General features: G+C 38.7%; 1 protein-coding gene across 4 annotated transcripts in view; it reads left to right on the forward strand.

Annotated features, from left to right (window-relative positions):
* TRIO (trio Rho guanine nucleotide exchange factor) overlaps positions 1–23,749 on the forward strand; it is a 254,994-nt gene that overhangs the window by 81,501 nt on the left and 149,744 nt on the right. For 3 of the 4 annotated variants that reach the window (XM_074826110.1, XM_074826140.1, XM_074826130.1), the window contains exons 4-8: positions 1,219–1,411; positions 2,042–2,554; positions 5,457–5,579; positions 16,303–16,494; positions 19,792–19,923. In XM_074826110.1, the coding sequence (XP_074682211.1) occupies positions 1,219–1,411; positions 2,042–2,554; positions 5,457–5,579; positions 16,303–16,494; positions 19,792–19,923 (1,153 nt within the window). The remainder of the gene's footprint in view (positions 1–1,218; positions 1,412–2,041; positions 2,555–5,456; positions 5,580–16,302; positions 16,495–19,791; positions 19,924–23,749) is intronic. The other variant, XM_074826120.1, reaches the window with a different exon arrangement.

Below are 23,749 nucleotides of genomic sequence, written 5' to 3' on the forward strand. Positions count from 1 at the left end.
CATTTATCTTGATAAACTCTTTTTTTAAATGGTGGTTTGATATTTTTTTTTTCCTTAAACTTTAAAAAAAATCCTTTTCTAAGGATTCTGTGTTATCACTTCTTTCAGAAGCTCTTCTGCTCTACTGTATCAGTCATGACTAATCTTTCTACAGTGTGGCCAATGAGACTGTGTAAAGTATACCAGTGAAGCTTCTCTACTTCTTGGACACTCTGAAAACCTAAACACATGAACTCCAGAATTTCATTTACATTAGTCACATCCCTGAAAGTGATTCATGTACTCAAACAATGGACATTTAGTCCCTTTTGATAGTCTGTTGGCTATGACACATTGTTTTTGAAATATTTTCTCTTTCCATGTTAACAAGATCATGTAGCAAATTCTGTTGGAACAAAATCAAAATTTCTGGTGTTGGTGATGATTGCACCTTGTGGTCAGCATCAAACACTAAATGTACAAAAGGTATTGATGAAAAGAAATTAAATCTGCCATTCTCAGAAGAGTTGCCAGAGAATTTGGGTCAGTCAACTTTTGGACAGTAAAACTAAGCTCAGATTTTGTAGAAGCAGGTTGATGCAGTTTTCTTCGCAGCCATAAAATGCTTTGTTATCCCTTAACTATCCACAAATAGATCCTGTTACAGAAGGAATTGTCAATAAAGGGGTTTTTTCCCCTCTACACTCTTTAACTCTCAGATAATATGGGACTAAATCTGACACAGTTTAAAAAAGTTGCAGAAGTGGTAGGTAAGAACAGTATGCCTTCTGTCCTTTTGGGGATCTCCTCAGTCATTAGAAAGGCATGAATATTGTCATCAGTAAAGTGTGTGTTCTGAAGAGTCAATTGTAAATGAATTGCATATTGCTGCTTCAGTAGTAAATGATGTGTTTAATGTATGTGTAAGGTGAAGGGGAAATGAGACTGGAAGATGAATCATTGTGAATATAAACAATGAAAATGAAAGAGGAGATAAAGGCAGATCATCAAATCAGCAACAGGTGTAAACCTATCACCCACAAGGAGTTTGGCAGGGGGTGAGAGAAGCTTCCTGAGAGGTTTGTGAGATCTGCTGTTTGTGTCAGCTAGTCAACAGTGAGACTCTAGGGTGTCACGGTTAGCTGAAGAGACCACATTCATTAGGCAGTGAGGTGCAGTAGAGTGCTGTGTTTGAAGTTGTAACACTTGCTTGATAACATTTTCTTCTTCCTTCTGCAGTGAGGAGGTATGTAAACGAGGATTCACCGTCATTGTAGATATGCGTGGGTCAAAATGGGACTCCATAAAGCCTCTGCTGAAGATTTTACAGGAATCCTTTCCATGTTGTATTCATGTTGCACTGATAATCAAGCCAGACAATTTCTGGCAGAAACAGAGGACTAACTTTGGCAGCTCTAAGTTTGAGTTTGAGGTAATTTCCCCTATGGTATACAAATTTATATTTATTTCATGGTTTTATGTGTGCTCACTACTGATCAACATCTTGAAAACTCTCAGGTAAATTATGTTCTTAGATGAGAGAAGGGATACATTAGGCCAGCGGTGCTAGAAGGAATGTGGTTTTCTTACGTGCTTAGGCTAGGTAGTTGTGCATGGTGTCATTTATATTCTTTTTCTGAGCATGGAATTAGAGTTTTACCCCTAATGGTAAAAAGTGCGGCTTTGTCTGTTTGTTGTCTTGGTCTGTATTGTGGTAATCGTGATGTCACCAACATCCAGAGGAAAGCAGCTGACTGAGCCTTGCTGTTATCCTTCTGCTGCTTTACAATACACAAAGTCAATTAAAGTAGTAGTCAAAAGAGTGGTTGCTTTTTTCTCCTTAAGTGTAGTGAGATAAGAAAGAAGTAAAATATTTCTCTCATTTGGGGAAATACGTGCAAGACAGGAGGCTGATAAGAATTGGTATTTGAAGAGTGTGAGAGAAGTTGTCATGTGGACTGCATGAGCAAAATGATCAACTCTTAAAAGCGAAAAATGAAAATCTGGAGGAAAATTTCAAATTCATTTCAGTAATAGCATTTTTTTAATTTTTATTTTTTAGACAAATATGGTGTCTCTGGAAGGCCTTACCAAAGTAGTTGATCCTTCTCAGCTAACCCCAGAATTTGATGGCTGTTTGGAGTACAACCATGAGGAGTGGATAGAAATCAGAGTTGCCTTTGAGGACTACATTAGCAATGCAACCCATATGCTGTCCAGACTGGAGGAACTGCAAGATATATTGTCAAAAAAGGAAATGCCTCAGGACCTGGAAGGTGCTCGCAATATGATAGAGGAGCATTCACAATTAAAAAAGAAAGTCATTAAGGCCCCTATTGAGGACCTTGATGTGGAAGGACAAAAGCTGCTCCAGCGGATACAGAGCAGTGATAGCTTTCCCAAAAAGAACTCTGGGTCAGGGAATGCAGACTTACAGAACCTTTTACCCAAAGTATCCACCATGCTGGACAGGCTGCACTCAACACGGCAGCATCTGCATCAGATGTGGCATGTGCGGAAATTGAAATTGGACCAATGTTTTCAGCTCAGGCTGTTTGAGCAGGATGCTGAAAAGGTAAGGGATTGGGGAAGGCGAGCATAAATGTGTGATGCTTGATGGAGTTGAAAGGAGTACCAAGAATAACTGCAAATAGTAATTTTTGTCTTTAGAGTTAATCACTGGCCTTCTAATGAGAAATAAAGGATTTCTTGATGAGAGTGACTCTTAGTCTTCTGGAGTAAAGGGGATGAGGTAGTAGTTCTAAGCCATAGAGAACACAGATAGCTCTCACTGAAGAAAATTTTAAGTGGTAGCGACTTTAAAGCTTTTGCTTTAGTAAGTTTTTGTTCTAGACATGTTTTTGCATGCATCAGATGAAGATGAATGCTATATACTTTATAAATACAGATGACTAAGGACTACATCGGTCTCCTTTTGAGCGACCCTTGGGATTTGAGTGACAGGCAGTCGACAAAGTCTGAAGAGGCTGATATGAGGAACTACTTCATTGATGCAGGATTTAAAGACCCAAGCTTAAAACTGATGTGTATCTTTTGACAGTGCATATGTTATTAACAGGGGACTGAGTGATCTCAGAATGTTTCAGGCTAACCAGTCCCTTCAAATGAGAAAGCCCTTGATTGTCATGGAATTTGAAGAGTAAATACAGCAGGCAGTGCACTTTTAGATGAGCTCAAATAAGATCTATTTTCATATAGAATGGTTTTGCAATCACTTATTATTAACTTGTTACCATGGAACAAATAGCTTTAAGGAAGGGTGAGGAGTTTTTCTCCAGAAGAGGTAACTAGACTGTGCAGTCAAGTGGTAAGTATGGTCTTTGTCAGATTTCTTAAAATATTTTATGTAAGAATGCCTGAACTGGATGAGATCAGAAATCTGTGTTGAACCAATATCTTGCTCCCCAGCAGTGGTCATAAGCAGATGCATGGGGAAGAGTAAAAGCAGAACAAATGTATATAATGCTACTTCTTCCTCCTTCTTCCTCTGTTTTCTTCCTCCGTACTTTCCCTTACCCTCATCATTTAAGCTCAGGGACTTTACACTGCCCTTAATGTCTTCTGCTGTGTTTAAAAAAGAAATAATTTTTTAGAAGTACCATTTAAAGTGTTTACTGAATGGGTATAGCTGAAAATAGTAGAGGCATGTAAAGAGTCGAAAAGAATCTCATCAAGTGAATTTGGAGTTATAAAACTATTTAGAAAATAGCAAGTTGTTGGTCTGGTATTGCTCTTTCAGGCCCCAGTTGCTTTTTGCAAGCAACCTTTCAGCTGCTTAATTACAGCTTTAATTATTTTTTATTACAGCATGAACAAAATGTATTTTGCTGGTGCTCACATGGTATTGGAAGCTATGTTCTTCATTTACTCATCTAAAAGTTGCCTGTGTAACTTGGGCTTTAAGAAACTCCTTGTGAAATACTTGAGCCTGTGGGATTGATCTCTGTCCTGCCATGAGGTTACATAAGCTCCTAACTGTGTTTTCTAGGTTCCCAATTCCAAGAATGTATGTATTATATTAGTGCATCTTTCTTTCAAAATAGAGGGAAGTGTTAGGCATGTCAAAATGGGGTTGGCAGCATCTAGCACACCTGGGACTTAATTCCCTCATCAACCAGTAGAAAAAGATTAAAAAGAAGGTTTGTGTTAGTACCCCAACTCACTTTTGGATTAAAGCCATTGCCTTAATCTACTTGCAGCCCTTATTTCACTGCTTGTGTTGGATTAGATTTCATAGCTTCTTTATCAGTGTATGCCTTTGTGGTTTATTTAGGTGTGTGGGAAAGGGCTGGATTTTTGTTGGAAAAATAAAGGATATTAGATGGGGAGAAATAAACATGTTCATTTTGAGGACTTGCACAACTCTTTGCACAAGAAATCTGGGCTGGTTCAGGAGAAGAGTGGGAGGGAATCTGACTGGAATTGCCGTGTAGGTATCTGAAGGCAGCAAGATCAGACTACCTAGAGAAAGGTGGTCATGAGCAGGACCACTGTCGATTTTGAATAATGTTCTAACACTTCTTCATTGTAGACTAGATAAGAAACTGAAAATTTTAGGAGTATGGGATCAGCTGCTCATTTCTACCATTTTTTACTGAACAATCTTTTTCAGCTTATCCAGAGAGTAGGTAAGAGCTGAGATAGAGCAAAGATTTCAAGACCGTTGCAGGGGGGAGAAGGGGGGGAGGGTGTAGTGTTAAACTTAGCCTTTTGCTATGTTGCTTGGTCTTTGAAAACTTTTGTCTTACAGTGCCACTGTTAGCATACCTATGTACGTCCATTGATGGTCATTGTCAGATAAGGTCCTTTCTAAAATTTGTTTGAATATTAAAATACTTTTTTTATAAGAAAAAACAAACCCAAACATATTTAAATATTATCCTTAAAACTTGTCTGGAAGAAGGTAGTGTGTAACTGTGCTCAACTATAGTTTTTTTAACTTGTTTAGCGATAGAAAAGTTGTTTTCAAATCTGTTGTGAAGTTATGAACTAGAAATATTAAACTTGCTGCTGAAGTACTTGATCAGCAAGAATGAATTTATATTTAATTTCCTTGAGTTGCTGTTTTTGTTCTAAATTACTAAAATGCTGACATCATGAAATGCTGACACTAGAGAACATGTAAGCTTGTAACTCAGGGCTGTGCTCCAAGCCTGTTTGTTTACTATGGCTTCTTTGTAGTAATCAAGTTTATGACTTTATGATTATGACTTTACTGTAGCTTGTTGAGATAAACACATATAGTAAAGATTTAACAGCCTCAGCTGTTTGGTCCAAAAAGTCAGATTTCAGCAATGATTTTGTTAAGATGTACGGTAATTTCCAATGGAAGTGTTAATTTTCATGACCTTAGACTCTGTCTTCTGTGTTCACAAATTTGTTACATTACTTGTCTATGATTTCTGCCATAACAAATCAGTGATATTTTTTTTTCTTACCTTAATATTTTCTTGTAGATGTTTGACTGGATCACACACAACAAAGGTCTGTTTCTGAACAGCTACACAGAGATCGGAACCAGTCACCCCCACGCGATGGAGCTTCAGACACAGCACAATCACTTTGCCATGAACTGTATGGTAAGAACAGCCCTCACTTCACAGCACTGACATATTGTCTGTTTGCTCTATGTTAAGGTAGAATTTGTAAATCATACACATAAATAATTCCTTCTGTTACAAGTAGTGCAAATTTGTATTTGAGTGGTGAAATTACAAAACACAAAGGAGGAAAATAAAGGGTAGCCAAGTACAGAGGTACTGTGATCAAGCAACAAAATTTTGACAAATGGCAGTATTCAGTACAGCCTCAGCACTTCTCAAATATAAGCATCCAAACTTCTAGAACCTGAAATGTGTGTTTGAGTACTGCTTTGAGTCTTGTAGGATATTTCAGAGAATCGTGTGTAATACGGAATTTAGTGCTTCATATGGATAGAAATATCTCCCAGGATCTTCCGAATTGGTTGCAACTCAGGCAAAAAATTCTGAGTAGTAGTGATCAACAGCTGAGTCTGGTGTAATAATTTGCCATATTTTTAAGACGCACTTCTCATTTCTGACACAGTAGAGTGGAGCTAAAACAAAGCAATTTTTGTCAAGTAGCACCTTAGGATGAGCAGTCAGTAGGCTGCAATTAAAAAACTGGATTTTAACTGTCAGTGAGTGAGAGCTGCTTATTTTCAGTTTCATGAATTCCTGTTTGAACATGGGGACTAAATTCTCAAGTACATTTTAGGTCCCTTTCACTAGGAGGATTGGAGGTGTTTAAATAACTTTGGAGTCTGGGCCTACATCCAGTCCCTTGCTGTCAGCTCAGTGAAGGAAGAACACTATCAGTCTTGTTAGAAATTAACATCCTTGGCAGTCCAAGGATGGGAGTTGAATTAAATAAAGTATGGTCAAAACAATCAACTCTTGCAAGCGAGTGTTTTTGTGGGACAGGACTACTAATTGTGGAAGGATAGAGTGGCAAAGTAAACTAAATTATGCATCTCGCTGAAATAATGGAAGGATTAGTAAGGCAGCTCTTTTGTATGGTATAGCTAGAGTTAAGGCAATAGAAGACGTGAGTAGAGAAGGTACATTTTCTTCTTTCGCAACTCAGCTGTTTGCAAAAGTTTAAAAAAACTAAAAATCAATATAAACTCTTCGAAAAGAGTAAACCAAATGCTGGGGAACATTGTAATTAAGTTATGTAACATCATATATGGAGGTAACTTTGACCATTATGTTTGGAAGGTATAGGTTCACTCCACAGGCACAGGGAATTTCCTTTATGGAGTACCTCATTGTTGTTGCTCATTCCTCTGCTTCTGAAGTAGAGCAGAAAGAAACTCACAGGATAGGTATCATTGACATGAGTTTTGGAATTTAGTCATTTTGAATGGCCTTCCAGGCGATTCCTGGGCTTGTACTGTAAAGGTTAAATTCTTCGTCTGTCAGCCTGTCCTTGTATTAGTCACTGTTGTCCTCTTTTCTTCAAATTGGATGACTTTTTTTTTTATTTCCCCCCTCTACTTCCATACTGTTCAGAAGCTGTCAACAGTAGAAGGCACTTGAGCAATGTAGCATAATCCCTCCTGCTCTGTTTTTACTGTTAGTCTTTTGCTGTTAATCTCTTGTTTTGCCTGTAGTAGTCAAATGCATTAATTAGAGGATTTTTTTTCTCACCCTGTACAATGATTTCTTGAGGCATGCAAGGAGCATCTTAAATTTGGGGCAAATTAAACAGTCCAAATATTCAGAAGGGGAAAAGCAAGCTGCAGGTTTTTGATGTGTTTCTCTAGCATAGCCCTGCAAGAAAGTGGTTCTTTGGCACAGAATAGGAAAATACAAATTCAAAACGATCAGTCCCTGGTTTTGGTTTAAGCAGCGTCCAGATTTTCTGGGTTTTATTTGGTTAAATGGCAAAGGCCTTATATGTAGATCAGGGGGAAATATTAAACTGAATGTGACATTAAAAAAAATTATGTGAACTGATTGAATTTTGGCAGGCTGGAAAAATGCCGGGCAATCTTAACTCCTGCAGGCATGGTCAGCTTCTCCCTGACCACTCTTCACGTACACTCTGCTTAAGCTACTCTTTGTTCACTGTTCCTGTCAGTGTAACTCTTCAGTAACCAGAGTTGATTTAAGATCTCTTATGTGAATGCTCTAACACTAGAGATGGAATTTAACTTTTAAGCCATCTACAACCATGCAAATTTATTCAACTGGATGTGGTAGAGGAAGGAAGAGTGGCAAATGTGTATAATGCAGGAGATTTTGACGGCTTTTCATTGTGGCCCTAACTGGACCCTAATAGATCTTGCTTTCCAGGCAGTTTCCTTAGGCTCACTTTAGGTGGGGAAGGGCTGTTCAAAGGATAAGTGCTGCCCAAGCAGCTAAATGCAACCTCTTGCTCTTGCTCACAGCTTAACCCTGGTAATTGACGTTGCAGCTGCTTTTCCCAATGTATTGTGGTTGCTGCAGGGCACACGTTCCCTTCACAGCAGGTGCTACCCGCTGTCAATAGCTGGCTCTCCCATCTCCCCTTCCTTCCCAAGTAGCAGCTTGGCTTTCTGAGAGGTGCAGGAGGGCAACTTCTGCAGCTGCTTATGCCAGACTCGGGTGAGAAAGAGTGATGGCCTTTGGGTGAGATGCCAAAATTTTAATCTGGTCTTCCAGTCTGAAGTGAGCCACCTGGATGTAAGCCATTGTGAAAGCTACTTAGTTCCTGTCATAAACAGGAGTTGGTTACATCAAGGACAAAGAGGATTTGCTGAATATTTCTTTTTTTCCTTGTAATCCATTTTTAAAATCTGATTTACAGTATTATAGCACAAAGTAACTAGAAATTTAAACCAAATGTTGCAAAACAAAAAGGTGAAGAATACATCAGGGGTGGAGATTTAACTGTACTTTCAGCAGCTTCATTAGCAAGCAATGTGTCTAGGAATCTTGTGTATTCAGTATGTGATAGGCTTATGTGGTTACGCTTCAAGGTAACAGGAATAAGTTCATGCAAGTCATAAGCTTAATACACAGACTGGTTCTCATTGCAGTCAAACTGTTCCAGAGAAAAGCTGGATAGGTGCAGTGATGTGCACTGGAGGTCGTCATATGTTTGATTACCATTGCTTTACACACAGGTTGATGTGGCTAAACAGGTAGTTCACATGTGCAGCTGTAGGTGTGTGACCTGCTATTACTGAATTGAAGCATCTGTGCGCTGATAAATTGAAGCCTGTGTCTTTGTAGGGCAAGTAGATCCTATGTTCTCTAACTGTGGGGAAATATAAACTCACAATGATTCTCCTCTCTAAAGATGAGGATGGATTTTTCAGTACAATTTAAAAGGCGTGCTTTCAGCAACAGTAAATTGCTGCTGTCAAGTCCTGAGATTTATTTGAGTTAAGCAATACTCAGTTTCAGCTTGAAGTTCCTCTTTGGGTGACTAAATGAATGCTTCACTTCTCAAAACAAGTTTTTAGTACCTTTTAAGGGAGAAACTTGCAAATAAGGCATCATAGGAGTTGCAAATACAAAAATTATCTGTCAAGTTTTTGAACTGTGGAAACGAAGTACCCATGTTGATATGATCAGTCAGTCTTGCATGCAAGAGTGGGAGAGACTGATGCTGTGTCTGTCCACTCTTTTTCCTGCCATTTTCTATATGCCTGCTGGGACACAAGGGAAACAAAAGCAATTATGAAATATGGGTGAAGATGATGTTACCTACTTGAATATTTTCTTCTACTCTTCTTGCTAGACCAAATAGCCTTGCTTTTCATTAGTTTAACTGTGTCCCTCACTGCACTGGTGAGGGCCAAAATGATCGGAAGGTGTTGTAGGCAAAGGGAAACTTCCTTTGGAGAAAGCTGACACTGGCTACTATTAAAGGGCATGCTATGACTACTTCTTGTCTCAGGGCTGATAGAATCATCAGTAGAAGATATGTTTATTAACCATAATCAAAAAGTCTTCTAAGCATACTGCTAAGTTGATGAATGCTCTCAGAAGAGACTGCATGTACTAAACCACTTTATGAAGATAGTAATCAAATAATTAATATCCAAAAAGAGAGTGCCAGAGATGAGCACTAGTGAGCGTTTTGGGAGTTTAAAATAAAAGTATGAATACAACAACTGAATATCACTGGGTTTACAGAGTTAAAAGTTACAAAGATGTTTTGCTTGGCTTGCTCAAATCCACCCATGGGGATTGGTACAAATGAAAACATTAAGAAGGTCAGGTGAGGTAAATCCAGCTTAGCTGACAGCTAGTGTGACTTTTTCCTCTTCCTTTGTACTACTGACATATTTCACTCTTGAGGTTCTTTTTATTTTAAATATATATTTTTGTAAACATACAGTGTTGTCACTTGAGATAGATTTAAGCACTGTGTAAATTATAGACTGCCCTGGGTCCTCTGAGACTTCAGCAAATGAGAACAAGACCACAGGTTGTGAATTGTTCATTCTTTCTCAGGTTGCTTTGAAATGCAGATTTTCACAACAGACCTTGTGCAGAATGGTAGTAAGCTAGCTCTTCTGTTTTGGGGGGGAGACATGTCTGGTTTGTGGGTTTTGGTGGGTTTTTTGTTTGTTTGTTTTTTGTATTTTTTTTTTTAAACTAATAGATTGCTCAGGCAGGGCTTTCAGTAAAAATAAATAAATAAAAGTTAAATGGTGAAATCCATCAACTGTCCAACCAGTCTAACATCCCTGATAGACAAGATAGAGACTCTAAATGGGTATGGGGTGGTGAGTAGGTAAAATGTAATCAGTCAAAGTTTTGGTAGTTCTGAATAACCATAGTTTAAACAAACAGTGGGTTTCTCATGTTCTTGAAGTTCAGGGAATGCACAGCTGTGGATCCAGGTCATACTGGGAGGGTGTTTGTTGAGTGCACGTCCGTAAAGGAATCTTTCTGGGGCAAGAGTAGTTAATGCTTAGACGCAATGTCTGGATGCCACCAACCTGAGAGGAGACTGAAAAGGCAAAATGAGTTCAGGCTATTTTCGACTTCTGAGGAGCACTCCAAAATCAACAAGATGAAATAGAATAGGCTAGATGTGCAACCCTTAACGAGGAAGAAGTAAATAAACAGATTTTAGAAAGCAATGAGCTGGTAAGGTGTTAATACAGCAACAAGTATGTTCATGTCAATAGATCATGAACTAAAGGAATAGACAGTGGTGTTACTGCAAAGATGCAAATCTTATTTCATTCGTGATACTTATTGGGGGTGCTGAACTTAAGATTTGTAAAGAAATTGCTCTGATTCAGTTGGATTCAGAGAACCAGGTCCAGTTTAGAGCCCCATACTTAATGTTGTAATGGGGAACATCCAGATGAAAATCACATGGCTGTAAGGAGAGGTTGAAGGTATGGGCACTTACTGTGAGAAAGTGAAGGTAAGTGAAAAGTAAGAGAGGAAAGAAGGTGGTGTTGGTGTATAGTCTTGCAGTAAGATTCCCCAGGTCTACCATAAAAAATGTAGGAAAGAGATGATGAATTTGAAGAAAGTTAGAGTGAAATACAATTTCACTTGTTTCAGTGAGGATTGCAATGGTTAAATAGTTACCTGAGAATATTTTGTGGATCCTTGTAGTTGAAGAACAGGTTAAACACTTTCTTTAATTGTAGTCTGGATGTTGCTGAGTTTTGCTTTTTTTTTTTTTTTTTTTTTTTTAAAGGGAAGAGATCAGATGATACCTTTAGTTGTTCTGCAGTCCGCATCTTTGAAGTTCGGATTCCCAAACTGAGAGTTTTGCTGCTGATGCAAGAGCGAGAATAGAAGAGATGTTAGAAAACATTTAAATCATTAAAGTAGATGTTATTGCATACATTAATGCTACACCTTGTCTTGGTGGCCATTTGTATGTGAAATGGCAGATGATTTGGAAATTCCATTGCTAAAATATTTCCATCACAGATGAGTAGTTCAAACTCACTACAGTCTATATAGAGGTGTCAGTTATGCTGCTTATGGACCATGTCACTGAGGTGGTTGTTTTTAACACTGAATGCTTAATAGTCTCTGTGTCAGAAAACTACTGTTTGAAATCTTAGAGCTAAACAAACGTTGTCTAAATGGGTCTGGGAAAATCAGGAAATAAAATAGAACCTTCAGGGCATCTGCCAGCTTTATTTTGTATTGAGTGTGATAGAAGTTCAGTTAAGCTGGCAGGCTGTCACCTATACTTTCCCCTATGTACTTGTCTTTCAGGCACACGCCAAAGAATGACACAGTGCACTACAGCTTGTGTTAGGCTACTAATCTGTGTTGCCTTGCTGAGCAATACTTTTTTTATAGCACTTTTATTTTTTTTCCCCTTTAGGGAATAATTCTGCAATGAGGAGCTTTCCAGATATTGTAAGGTGTCTTTTCAGCTTCTGGCTAAAGGGCATTGTGAGAGAAAACAATCATATGAAGTACGTTTGTGTACTTACTATACGTACTGTAATGCAGGAACTTGAATTGTTCCTTTTTTAGTTGTTACAGTAGTCATGTCTAACACAATGAAAGAAACGGAGTATCACTTTAACCTTTCACTTTTTAGACAGTTGATACACATTTAGAAGCTGCAGATGTTTCATACAGATTCACATGATGTAAATGAGATGGCTGAATAAGTCTTTAACAGTTATTGCCTGGTAGCTGTTGCTTCTTTAACTAAAACTAGTGTGTAAATCCATGCAATAAGACATCAGTCCCTGGGGAATGAGCACTAGCTTACTTGGAACAGCGCTTCCCAAGCAGTGCACAAAATATGCATGCGATAGTGACAGTGGACCTGCCTGTCCTTTTAGAAAATTGAACAAAATTTGTTAACCCTCAAGGATCAGTTGAAGACAGTCCAATTTTAGTGAGTTGCTATTTGAGATCCTTTTCCTCCTTAACTAAATCTATTTCTTTTGGGTCATTGCATTCTAGAATACTGAAACTTAAACCTCTAGTAGATAGATCAAGGAGTGAGGGATATGACAGTTGGGAGAAAAAAAAAGTTGAGATTATTGCAATTTTTTTTTGAGGAAAGGAATGTGGTATACATAGCTTGGAAAGTGTTCAATGTATTAATTCGTATTCATACTGCTATAGGGGGTATTCTTCCACACTTGCGAAGACAGATTGCCATGGGAAAATAAATACATTTTAACCACAGCTCAGTTTTGATTTGTTTAACTTCACATTTATGGTGCCCTGTCCTTCATATCTAACTGACATGCCAGAATTTTCAAAATTCCTTTATTATGATACACAATTCAAATGGCATTCTAATATAGCCTTTATTCTTTTCTTTTTGGCACTTGTGTTTTTCACACCACTGTAAAGACATGTAATGGCTTCCTGGATTAATTTAGCAGTCTTGTATTTATGCTACATACACTTTAATAGGCCTAAATGCTCTCCAGTCTTTTAAAATTTGTTGGAAATAGCAGGTCTGTTCTCTTCCAGTTGTTTGGCTGTGCTTAAGAGGAGAGCATAGATGCGTGGGATAACCTAAAAAATGAAAAGCTAGTATTGTACAGGAAGGAAAAACAGCCAGCACAATACTGCTGTGCTCAGTTTATTAAGTGGACCAGCTGAGGTGTAGGCTGTGTCAGGTATGGTCCTGCTTGCATATGTGCATACAGTTACAATTAATAGAGACCTGTGCCAATTACCACTCAGATGAGTCAGGACAGCAAAGCCTGGAGGAAGTGCAACTCTTCCTCCAGCCAGCCAGTGTCAGGCTCTGGGCAGTGGCTTGATGCCAGCACGTAAGGGTTCCACCTCATATACTTAGTGTTTGCATGGTGCTGGGTGTCCACATGCCAGCCTTCTACCCTGACCTCTCTTACTGGCAGAGATATAGTCAGATTTTGGTGCAGGCTGCCTGTCACATCTCTCAACAGTAACCTAACCATACAGTTCTCCAGCAAAACCAGAAGGCTTTGTTATTCTGTCACTTGTTGATCTGTGGCCTTTGCTGAGTCTTGTTGTGGTCAGTTCTATTCTTCCTGGCTCACTGGACTCAGTTTAGAAACTTGATCAGTCAAATTCTTGATCAGGGAAGGTTGTAATGCTGCTGCTGAGAGGTAGCTAACTGCTCTGTGGCATTTCCTGCATACTGGCATTTCAGAATGTGCTGTGTGAACAAGAGGGAAAAATATTTCTTTGCAGAATGTTGAGATTTTCATAGTGTTGTTTTCTTCCCAGCCGTTCTGTGATAGTATTTGGCAGTTTGACCCCACATGTAATTTTTAGGACATAGGTAAGAGTGAGTGCAGCTAACAGAAGCAGCCAAAGGATGCAGCAGTTTGTGCTGCAGAAAGGGCCAGCAGCTCTGCTCAGAACATCTTTGTCCTTAGCAATGGTGGTAGTGCCGCCCAGGGCACAGTCCCCAGATACTGCTGGACTGACTATCCCTGTAACATCAGAGGCCTCAACCTAGAAGAAGGATGCAGCTCAGAGGTCCGAGGCTGCAGGGAATGCCTGTGTCCTTTTGCCAAGGCTGGGGCAGCAGGAGATGGTTTCCTTGCCCACAGGAGGTGTTATTAGGGATCTGTGTCACCAAGTAAGGGAGCTGCAGGAGGAAGTCAGCAGTCTGCACAGCATCAAAGATAATGAGAAAGAGATTGACTAGATCTTTTCCAACACTCTGCAGCTTCAAGAGCCCAAACTACCAACTGTTCTGAAGGGAGGAGGGTAAGGCAGAGTCTGTGCCTGTCTGTTTGGGAAGTGGAGACTCCCATGATAATGAAGGTTGGAAGATAATTGCTTCTGGCACTAGGAGGAAGGTTTCTGCTCCACCTGAAGATTTGCAGCTACAGAACAGGTTTGCTGACCTCATGGCTGATGAGGAGCTGGGAACTGTCAAATAAAACATCCGTGCCATCTGAGTCTGAGCCACACAGGAGCACCAAAAGGAAGAGGCGAGTGATAGTAATGGGAGACTCCCTTCTGCAGGGAACAGAGACCTCCATCTGCCAATCTGACTCATTCTCCGTGGAAGTTTGCTTCTTGCTGGGGGCTCGGGTTTGGGATGTTGTGGAAAGACTGCCAAAGCTTGTCCAGCCCTCAGACTATTGCCCCCTGCTGCTCTTCCATGTGAGCACCAGCGATACTGCCAGGGGTGACCTGGAAAGTTTCAAGTATGACTACATGGCTCCAGAGGCCATGGTCAAGGACATGGGAGCCCAGGTGGTTTTCTTCTCAGTCTTGCTGGTGAGAGGGTAGATGGATCCTGCAGGTCAACAACTGTTTACACAGCTGAAGTTGGCAACAGTGTTTTGGTTTCTACAGCCATGGGACCCTCTCTCTGAGGATCAAGGATTGCTGTTTGACCAAGTGGGGCAAAAGTATCCTTGCCAGCAGGCCAGACAACCTGACAAGAAGAACTTTTAGCATAAGAATGGCGGAATTTGTAGAAGAGGACCAACAATCAAGTGAGAAGTGGTGGGCTAGGTTGGTAAGCAAAGGGTTTGCTGTGATGTGAACAAAAGGGACACTGTAATCAACAAAACAGGGCTGAACTGGGGTTGCTCCAAGTGTACACATACAAGTTAGAGTTTGCCTGCAGGACAGCATTATCTGGAAAGCTCTCATTCCCTTTCTGAGAAGTCATCATGACCAAGTTCTTCTATGAAGTACCTGTAGGGCATGGTTGTCTTGTACAAGGAGAGGCTGAGAGAGCTGCTATTGGTTACCCTGGGTAAAGGAATGTTTAGGAGGGACCTTAGGTATACAAAAATACAAGTATCTGATGGGAGGGAATAAAGAAGACAGAACCAGACTTTTTTCTATGATATCCAGGAACAGTACAAGAGGTGATAGGCACAAGTTGAAATACGTGAAATTACATTTAAACATAAGACCCACTCGAACAGGTTGCCCAGAGAGATTGTGGTCTCTGTATTCTTAGAGATTCTCAAAACCTCACTGGACATGAATGTGTGCAACCTGCTCTGATTGAACATGCTCTGAGCAGGGGTGTTGGACTAGATGATCTCCAGGCTCAACAATCCTGTGATTCTAAGAACTTCATTCTAGATGTATGAGAGTTAGCCCAGTCGGAAGAAGTGTCAACTCAGCATTATTTACATGTAGCTCTGGAAGAGCTACTCAGAAACCTTCTGGTGGCAAAGTTGTTCTTCTTTCTAGCTTCGCAGGAATCAGAAACTTTTGATTGAAAATTAGAGTGACTAAGAGCCATCAGTGAGTAATGTCAGTATGCTAGAGAATCCTTCTGATCTTTGACCTTATTTGTCTAGTTTTCAGCACTAGCTCGGAGGCAATATAGTGTCAGGAAATACAATCTAAAACTGTTGAACTCCTTAGAACTCAGAGTTCTGTATTTTGTTACTTAAAAAGTAGAAATACTTTCAGAAGTTGGTGTAAAGATTCGTAGAGTGATGTTGCACACATGCATACCATGGATAGATCAACTGTTTACTAATTATACTTTGATTTTCCTATATTGTGTGTGTCTGAATGTCTTGTTGAACGTCTGTAAACGGTCTTATTGAGGCTGTTGCAAAATATGGTTAGCTCTTCATTGTAATAATGGATCTTCATATGATATGACTGCTTAAGCGGACCATTAATGTTAGCTTGAGACTCTCTGGTGTTTTCAAGTTGTCCTCCCTTGTCAGTAATACAGATAAGCTGTTACATTATACACCTAGATTCCAAAGTTAGGCATGTACAAATTTGGCAAATAAAGCCAGTCTATTAAGCAGTACTGTAATAAAGAAGAATTTTATAGAAGTATACTTCTGTATTTAAGTGGTCTGCTAGCTTCCACTAATTTTTCCCTCCTTTTCCTCCATAGAATGTGTATGTAAACATAAACCGCATCATGTCAGTAGCAAATCGCCTGGTTGAGTCTGGCCATTATGCTTCACAGCAAATAAAACAGATTGCTAGTCAGTTGGAGCAAGAATGGAAGGCCTTTGCTGCAGCCTTGGATGAACGTAGCACATTACTGGATATGTCCTCCATCTTCCATCAGAAAGCTGAACAGGTTAGTGAATGGGGAGGGCACCAACAAGTTTCCATGCTGGAATGGTGAGTTCTACTGTTTGCTTTTGATTGAGACAGAAGTACAAAACAGTGATTGAAAAGGTCGTCAAGAAGGCCAGAGCATTTATTTCTGCTGATTTCAGCTGATATCAAACAAAAACTTGTTCTCAGGACAGCCCACAGTCCTTATATTCTCCACAAAATGCCTTGCTCATATCAATGCGAGATAAAACTTAGCAAAATTAGCTATGTGAATAAAAATCAAGTGGACATAAATGCTTAACTATATGAAGCTTTTAAGTTGAAAGAAAGGAAGGAATAAAATTAGTATAGTCAGTATCAAAATAATGTCTTTCCTACATCCAGAAATCATCACTTGTTCTATTGTTCTCACTACTCCACCCCCAATCAGTCCTTGAGTGTCATGATTTAACTCAAAGTAATTGCTTATAGAAAACTAAGTTGAACTGGCTTGAAAGTTGAGAAGCTAATTAACTCTTTTCTGAATCTGAAATTGTGGTGGGAGATGTTTACTTAGTATCCCATAAGAGATTCCTCCTATATTAAACAAAAATTTTAGCTTTAGGCCTATACCAATTATTTTAATTAAGTCATTAACCGTGTGTAACTGCCAGAGAAGAGGTATATGTAGGGGAAATAGGAATAAATATCCCCAAGTTAATAGTCTTGATGGTGAAAGCATGTTTTCCCCTCAAGGGAATTCAGTTCTGAAGGAGTTGCTATGTGTGTGCTGTTGAGTCACCCATTGATATTATAGACTGTCTGCTCTGTATGTCTCTGGTGAATTTGGAGAGCAGAGGTTCTTGGGTGGTTATGGCTGACTGAAGCTCTGGTGTCCTGTATGGCTGCTATAATACTCATCTTTCCATTTGCCTTGCCAACTTTAATTTGGAATAAATGAGGAAACCACTTGGGGAGTTGATAACTGCAGAAATAGAAGGAAGCAGCCCACTTTAACAAGTGGGGTTTTTTTCAAGATTTCTACTACACAGATACTCAACTTCATGAATGTCCAGAAATTAGAAATGTGAATGTATTAAGATGGAAATACACATTGTTTTTCATTGTTAGTGGTGTCGTTGGTTTAACTGTCCTTAGACAGACTAAGGTAAAGTATATAAACTGATGCCATGAAGGAATTGTTTTCTGCTATAGAAGTCACCAACCAGCTTGAAGCATTTGATAGACACAGTGTGGTACCTTATCAGTATTGATCCTTTTCTAATTGCTTGGGTTATTCAGGTTTACGTTTAAGCACTGTCAGCCATATGTGTAGGAGAGAGATGGTGAAACATGAACAAATAGATATATCCTGACTTGAATGCTGTCTTTTTTCATAAGAAAATGATGTTCATCAGAAGTCAGGGGTGTAGATTTTGTGTGTGTGTGCTGGGCAACTGTGGTAAGGGTTGGTGTTACCTTCCTCAGCACTAAATGTAAGTGTAAACAGGAGGAGAGAGAAGAATGAGAGAAAATAGTGCAACATCTGCTGGGATTAATTTACTTTTTAATTGCTCCTTCTGTGGTTTTCATTTTATGATTAACTGTGATGGATTGTCCTAGTTGCTTTGTAAGATACCTGGCTGTGATGTATTAGCTGTTTCATTAACAGTGGAGAGTGAGTTCAAGGAAAGAGGGTTTGGAATGAGAGGAATGACCCCTTTAGAGACTGGTCATGCTTGACCTACATAAAAGGATGATTAAAAAATAAGCAGCCAAAGAACTAACACACCCTTCTTGAATGCATGTGTTCCCTTTTCAAGTGACAGGTAAGTGTCACTGCCTACTGTCAGACACAGTGAAGACTGCACCCAGCTATCAGTACCTGATGACTGGTGCAAGAGGTGTAGCTCTGTGGTTCCATGTGGAGCTGCTTTCAATGTTCAGTGCCTAACATTAGTGATTTTTAAAATTGTCCCTTGATGAAACAAGAATTAAATAAGTATCTTAGAGTTAAGTATCACCCTTTCTCCTGGCTTTCAAACAATAATGGAGTACCAGAAATGGTCTGTGGATTACTTTTTCCTCAAAAGACTACATGTGCTCCAGGAATTAAGATACATATGATGACAGAAATGGCTTGGTCTCTTAAAACTGTTGAGACTTGAACTTGACATGAATAGAGGGCAAATGTACTTTACAGATAGCACGTCTGCTTGGCTGTACTAAGTTTAACAGCTATGAAAACTCCTAGAAAAACAGATTCTCTTTTCCTCTATCCTTTTCTAGCATAACAAGGGTATAAAATTCATGCCCCCTAGCTGTCAAAAATAAGTTGACAGAACTTTCGCTGTGCATGCAGCTATGTTGGCAGTTTCTTGTCTGTCAAGACAGCTTAAGCTTCAGAGATAACTTAAATTGTCTGCAGAAGAGATTCTGTTGCAGTATCCTCAGTTTCCCCTGAAAGGCTTGACTTGGGCAGCTGTGCTGACATAGCTGTGTGCTCGAAGTTCAGTGTTAGTCCTAAGAGATGCCCGCTTAAGTTGTAAATCCCTTACATGCTTGCTGCTGTAGTAGCTTGCCAAATGGATTTACTGCTTCTCTGCGTGTAGATGGTAGTGCTGTGGGGACTGAGATGTGAATTTGCTGTGCTCTAATGTTGCTTTGCCTCCTTGATGATCTCTTTGCAGCAAAAGGCAACTATGGAGTGTTTCAGTGAACAGTTGACCATTAATTCTTGGTGGGTGGGGGTGTGTGTGTGCATGTGCACACATGTGCAAAGTAACTCTGTTTCCTTTGAAGATTTAAAAAAGGTGAGGTGATACCTTATGATACAATGAGTATCTGCACAGGCAGTTGATGGGTAAGAGCCGAGCGTCTGGACTTGAAAGCTGTAGCATGTTTTACCTCTTTGTGTAGACAAGATCTTAATTGGCTTTCATGCATCTGAAATGGCAGGTGCAGGGTTAAGTAAACTTTTTCTTAGCTGCAAAGTCAAGAAAAGGAGGAAGAGTAAACTTGAAGCATCAGTATTGCCAACAGTTTAATTGGTTCTGAAGGCTGCCAACATACAACTAAGCCTGCCTGCCTGTGAATGGCTCAAAGAGTTCCATATAACTAAAAGCACAAGTATAGTCAGACTTGAATATTTGTTTCTATTCTGATGTAAGTTTCATTTTGGTCAGTTGAGAGAGAAGCAGATTAGACATTTTCCCTTAAAAAGTCTCTTCAGTGGCTGTCACACAGATGCCAGTTCTTTTGTATATTACCAACATGTGTGTACTTACTGATAGAACCCAAAATCAAGCAGAATGTTGTTGTTTTTTTCCTGTTGCAGTACATGAGCAATGTGGACTCATGGTGTAAAGCCTGTGGTGAGGTAGAGCTTCCCTCAGAACTGCAAGACTTAGAAGATGCTATCCATCATCATCAAGGGATATATGAGCATATTACCTTGGCTTACTCTGAGGTAAGTGTCTTGTTTGTTTCCTTAGGTTGATGACTTGATAAAATGGTGTAATGTTAGGTTTGGATCATGAACTGGCATCACTTGTTGCATAGTGCATTAGTTGGAAACTCAAGTGCCAGGCTCCTTTTTTAATTTAGTATACTGGATTTCGGTACTGTTCAAAAATTAAATGTTGAGTCTCACCCTTAATCTTCTGAAAGAAATTTAAAAAGCAAGATGGACCCATGTGTGGTACAAACAACCCTTGCAATGTACTAAGTATGTTTTCATTTGCATTTGCATATTACTATCTTTTAATAGCAGTATGTTACTATTGTTTAAACACTTACTTGAAGGGAAGCTAGCTGGGTATTCTTTGGGAAAGTATTATGTTGGCGTGGATTGCTTTAAGTGTGTTTTGAAAATCCATCTCTGAAATTGCCTCACAAAAAAAGCTTTAACCATCAAAGGATGTCACTTGACAAGCCGGAAGGTAATATACTTAGTTCTGCCAACCTCAAAGACACTTAAATGAGCCAGTGTGCCTATGTAGTCAGCATTTGTAAGATTAGCATATCCTGTGCTGCTGCTCTAATCTTGGATTCTGCACACAATGAAGTAATAACACTTCTTAATATTTCTAATAGTTGTGTGTACAACTTAAGATAAAATGCTTATTCTGAAGGTGGCCTAGAAAGCGATGACTATAGTATCATTTTTCTTCACATTTTGAGTTCTTTCATGTGCTTTAGTTAGCTGAAGTGAGAAAATCAAATGGTTATTGACTTCACTATTAGCTAACAGGTATTTTCCATACTTCCTGTTGAGCTTTTCTTGCTTTCTTTTTCCAGGGTTGTCCTCATCACAGGGTAAAACTATTTTTGCTGTTAAATTGGACTGATGTTATTCTAGATTAAATACAGCAGTTTCTGTTCTCATGAAAGTTGCATAAAATTATGTACTTGATTAAATCATGGTAAAAAATGATCAGTGGACACAGGATAGCTTAGGCTACAACTTGTACCTTCTTTGAAAAGGAGGTCATGTGGGACTGAATTAATGGTTGTGATTTATACATTACATTAATGATAAAACTACTTTCTGATGAACCAGCTCTATTATGGACAACTGAATCCTAAGTCTGGTCACATGTCATTTAGCAGTTAAAGGAGGGTGAGGTTAGTGCTGATGATTAGTCCTATTGTTAGTATATCAAAACTGGGTTTTTCTGAATACCTGCTATCTTAGAGCCTGCATAAACTTTATTACCATGAATCAGATGTCCAGAGTTCATGTGAGTTGTTCTTTTGTGTAAAATACGCACTGGTATCGCCATTCCTGGTATGTGATACTTTGATATGTCAACTGATCTAATGACATACTGAAGCACACCTTTGGTGATAAAACTTGCGATCTTACTACACAAACCTGTTTTAACTCATTCTTGAGGGCATGTTTTGTATGAAGGTTTCTTTTCTTTATTATAACCTCCCTTCATAGGGAGGATCCCCTTGTAAAACAAGGGACAGAGACATAGCATGTTTGTAGTACATTTTTGTGAAGAGAGACAGTCTGGGGTACATGCTCCATGAGAATGCAGCAAGGCAAAAGAAGGCTAGGCCTCTCTAGAGTAATGATTATATAGCACTGAAGTTAAAATAGTGGGATTTTTTTTTTTTAAATTTGAGTTTGTTTTGGATTGGGAGGTTTTTGTGTTGGTTTTTTCTTCATCAGGGATGTGACTGGATTAGAGCCTGCTGTTAAGTGTAAATAAGTACTGTGGATTACCATGTTAAATACTGTTTGCTTCCTGGTGATGCATAATGAAAATAAATTAGATGGGTAGATTATAAGATTGCTCTGGCAAATACCTTGAAAATTTATTTAGGATTTCAAAGCTGTGGCTTTTGACTTTGGGATAGCTAGAGATTTTGACAAAATCTTCATTGGAACTGCTCAAAAAAATCCCCAAGCAAACATTAGATGCTTTTTTTCTGGTTTCAGGTCATTACTTCTCCCCATCTGGTAAAGCAATAGCTTTGTCTTTAGCAACCAGAATTGGTGCAGAAATAATAGATGTATGTGTATGTACAAGTCGTGTTCTTCCTCTGGACAGAAGGTTTTATTTTGCCGTATTTAAACATGCATTTCTCTTTGAAGATTGATGGAGTTGTCTTTCTCTGTAAAGATATTGCAGAACTACTGCTTATCATTATTAGATGTATGACTTCATTTCTGTTATAGCATGGATCTTCTTTCCTTTTGTGATAAATGAACAGAGGGGGGAGAGAGAGAGGAACACTGTAGAAATTACAACACTTTGTCATTCATTTTAGATTACAATATCTTGACAACATGACTTGGTTGCAAAGTAGAAGACAGTAATTTTAAGAGAGTAAATGCTTTTAAGAATAGAAAGTCTGATTTCACTGAGGATAATTACTGTATATTACTAGAAAATAACTTGCTACCTTACAAGCTTAGATAACTGGTGTGCTTGAAAATCCAATAGCTGTGCCTTAAATAAAGTTATATATATATAAATGAAGTTATATATCTCACTGAAATCTTAAGGTAGTCATGCACTGGGAAGGAATAGAACTTGACTATCTTAACTCCAAAGAGGAAATGTGCATGGTCATTTGTTTGTAAAGCTAATAAACTAATCGGATCAAGGGGCTGTCACAATTAATTATTTTTTCCCTAAATTTCATGGACTCTGGATAGATAATTGAAGTCCATTATCTTGAAATATTTGAAAGACTAGTATTAGATAATTGCTTTGGATACAGAAAAGAAAAAAAAAAAATCATTGTAACTACTACTATGGAAATTACTGTTTTTCTTCCTGACTTGACTTTATAGGAGCTACTTTTCCAAGTGAGCTTTGTTCTCTATGTTGATACTTACTAGCAAAATGAAAAAGCTTAAATTGGAATTGAGAAATGAACTCACTTGTAAACTAATTATTAGAAGAGACTTTTTATTCAGATCTGTTTGACTACTGAATAGCAAATTTAAAATGTGCCTAGATTTAGTGAAAATTCTTGAAAATAGCCACTGGGGGAAGACCTTGATAAATTTTCCGTTTCTGACGTGGTGTTGATTTGATGGATTCAGACTATTGTTTACAGTCTAGTCTTGTGGTTTCAGATGAATTCTTCTTGCCTGTTAGATCAACTATTAGAAAAGTTCTTTGCAGGTAGCTGAATGATACTATGAGCTTCATGCTAAAAATGACAGAATACTTAAAAGCCAGTGAAAAGTGCCTTGGTAAGGGCTAAATGTTAATAGCAGCCAGATAAGATAGTATTGTTCCTTTTTAATTGGCATGCAAGCTAAATCTGAATATTTTTCCTGTGGTTTGAATCAGAGAAGATGACAATTAGAAATGACTAATGTTTCTTGTCAGCATCAGTAGTTAAACACATTTTGGAAAAGAGTATTTTTCTTTGCTGCATGGAAAGGTTTTATGTGGTTTAATCAGGTTTAAGTTTGCCATAAGAACTGTTTGCCTTTGGCTTGCCAGTGACAATAATAATTTAGAACTTGTAAATCATGTCAGATCAAATCACATCCTAAGTTTGTATCTGTTGGTCTAAGTGTGTTCACCAAATGAATATTAACCTATAGAAAGTAACCTCCCTGTCCACCTTTACAGCAAATGGAGGGATGCTCCTAGAATGATAATTCTGGACAAATGCTTAATTTTAGGTGCTTTGTTGACTAGAGAAAGAGGTGAAGAATATTTATTCTAAGTTAGGCTTAACCTGTTAAAAAAAAATACATAAAATCACTTTAAAGGAAAAGCATTGTTAAGGTAATGAAAAATTGAAAAACAGGCTGT

Source organism: Strix aluco, chromosome 1, assembly GCF_031877795.1.
Source record: "Strix aluco isolate bStrAlu1 chromosome 1, bStrAlu1.hap1, whole genome shotgun sequence".
Taxonomy (NCBI): Eukaryota; Metazoa; Chordata; class Aves; order Strigiformes; family Strigidae; genus Strix; species Strix aluco.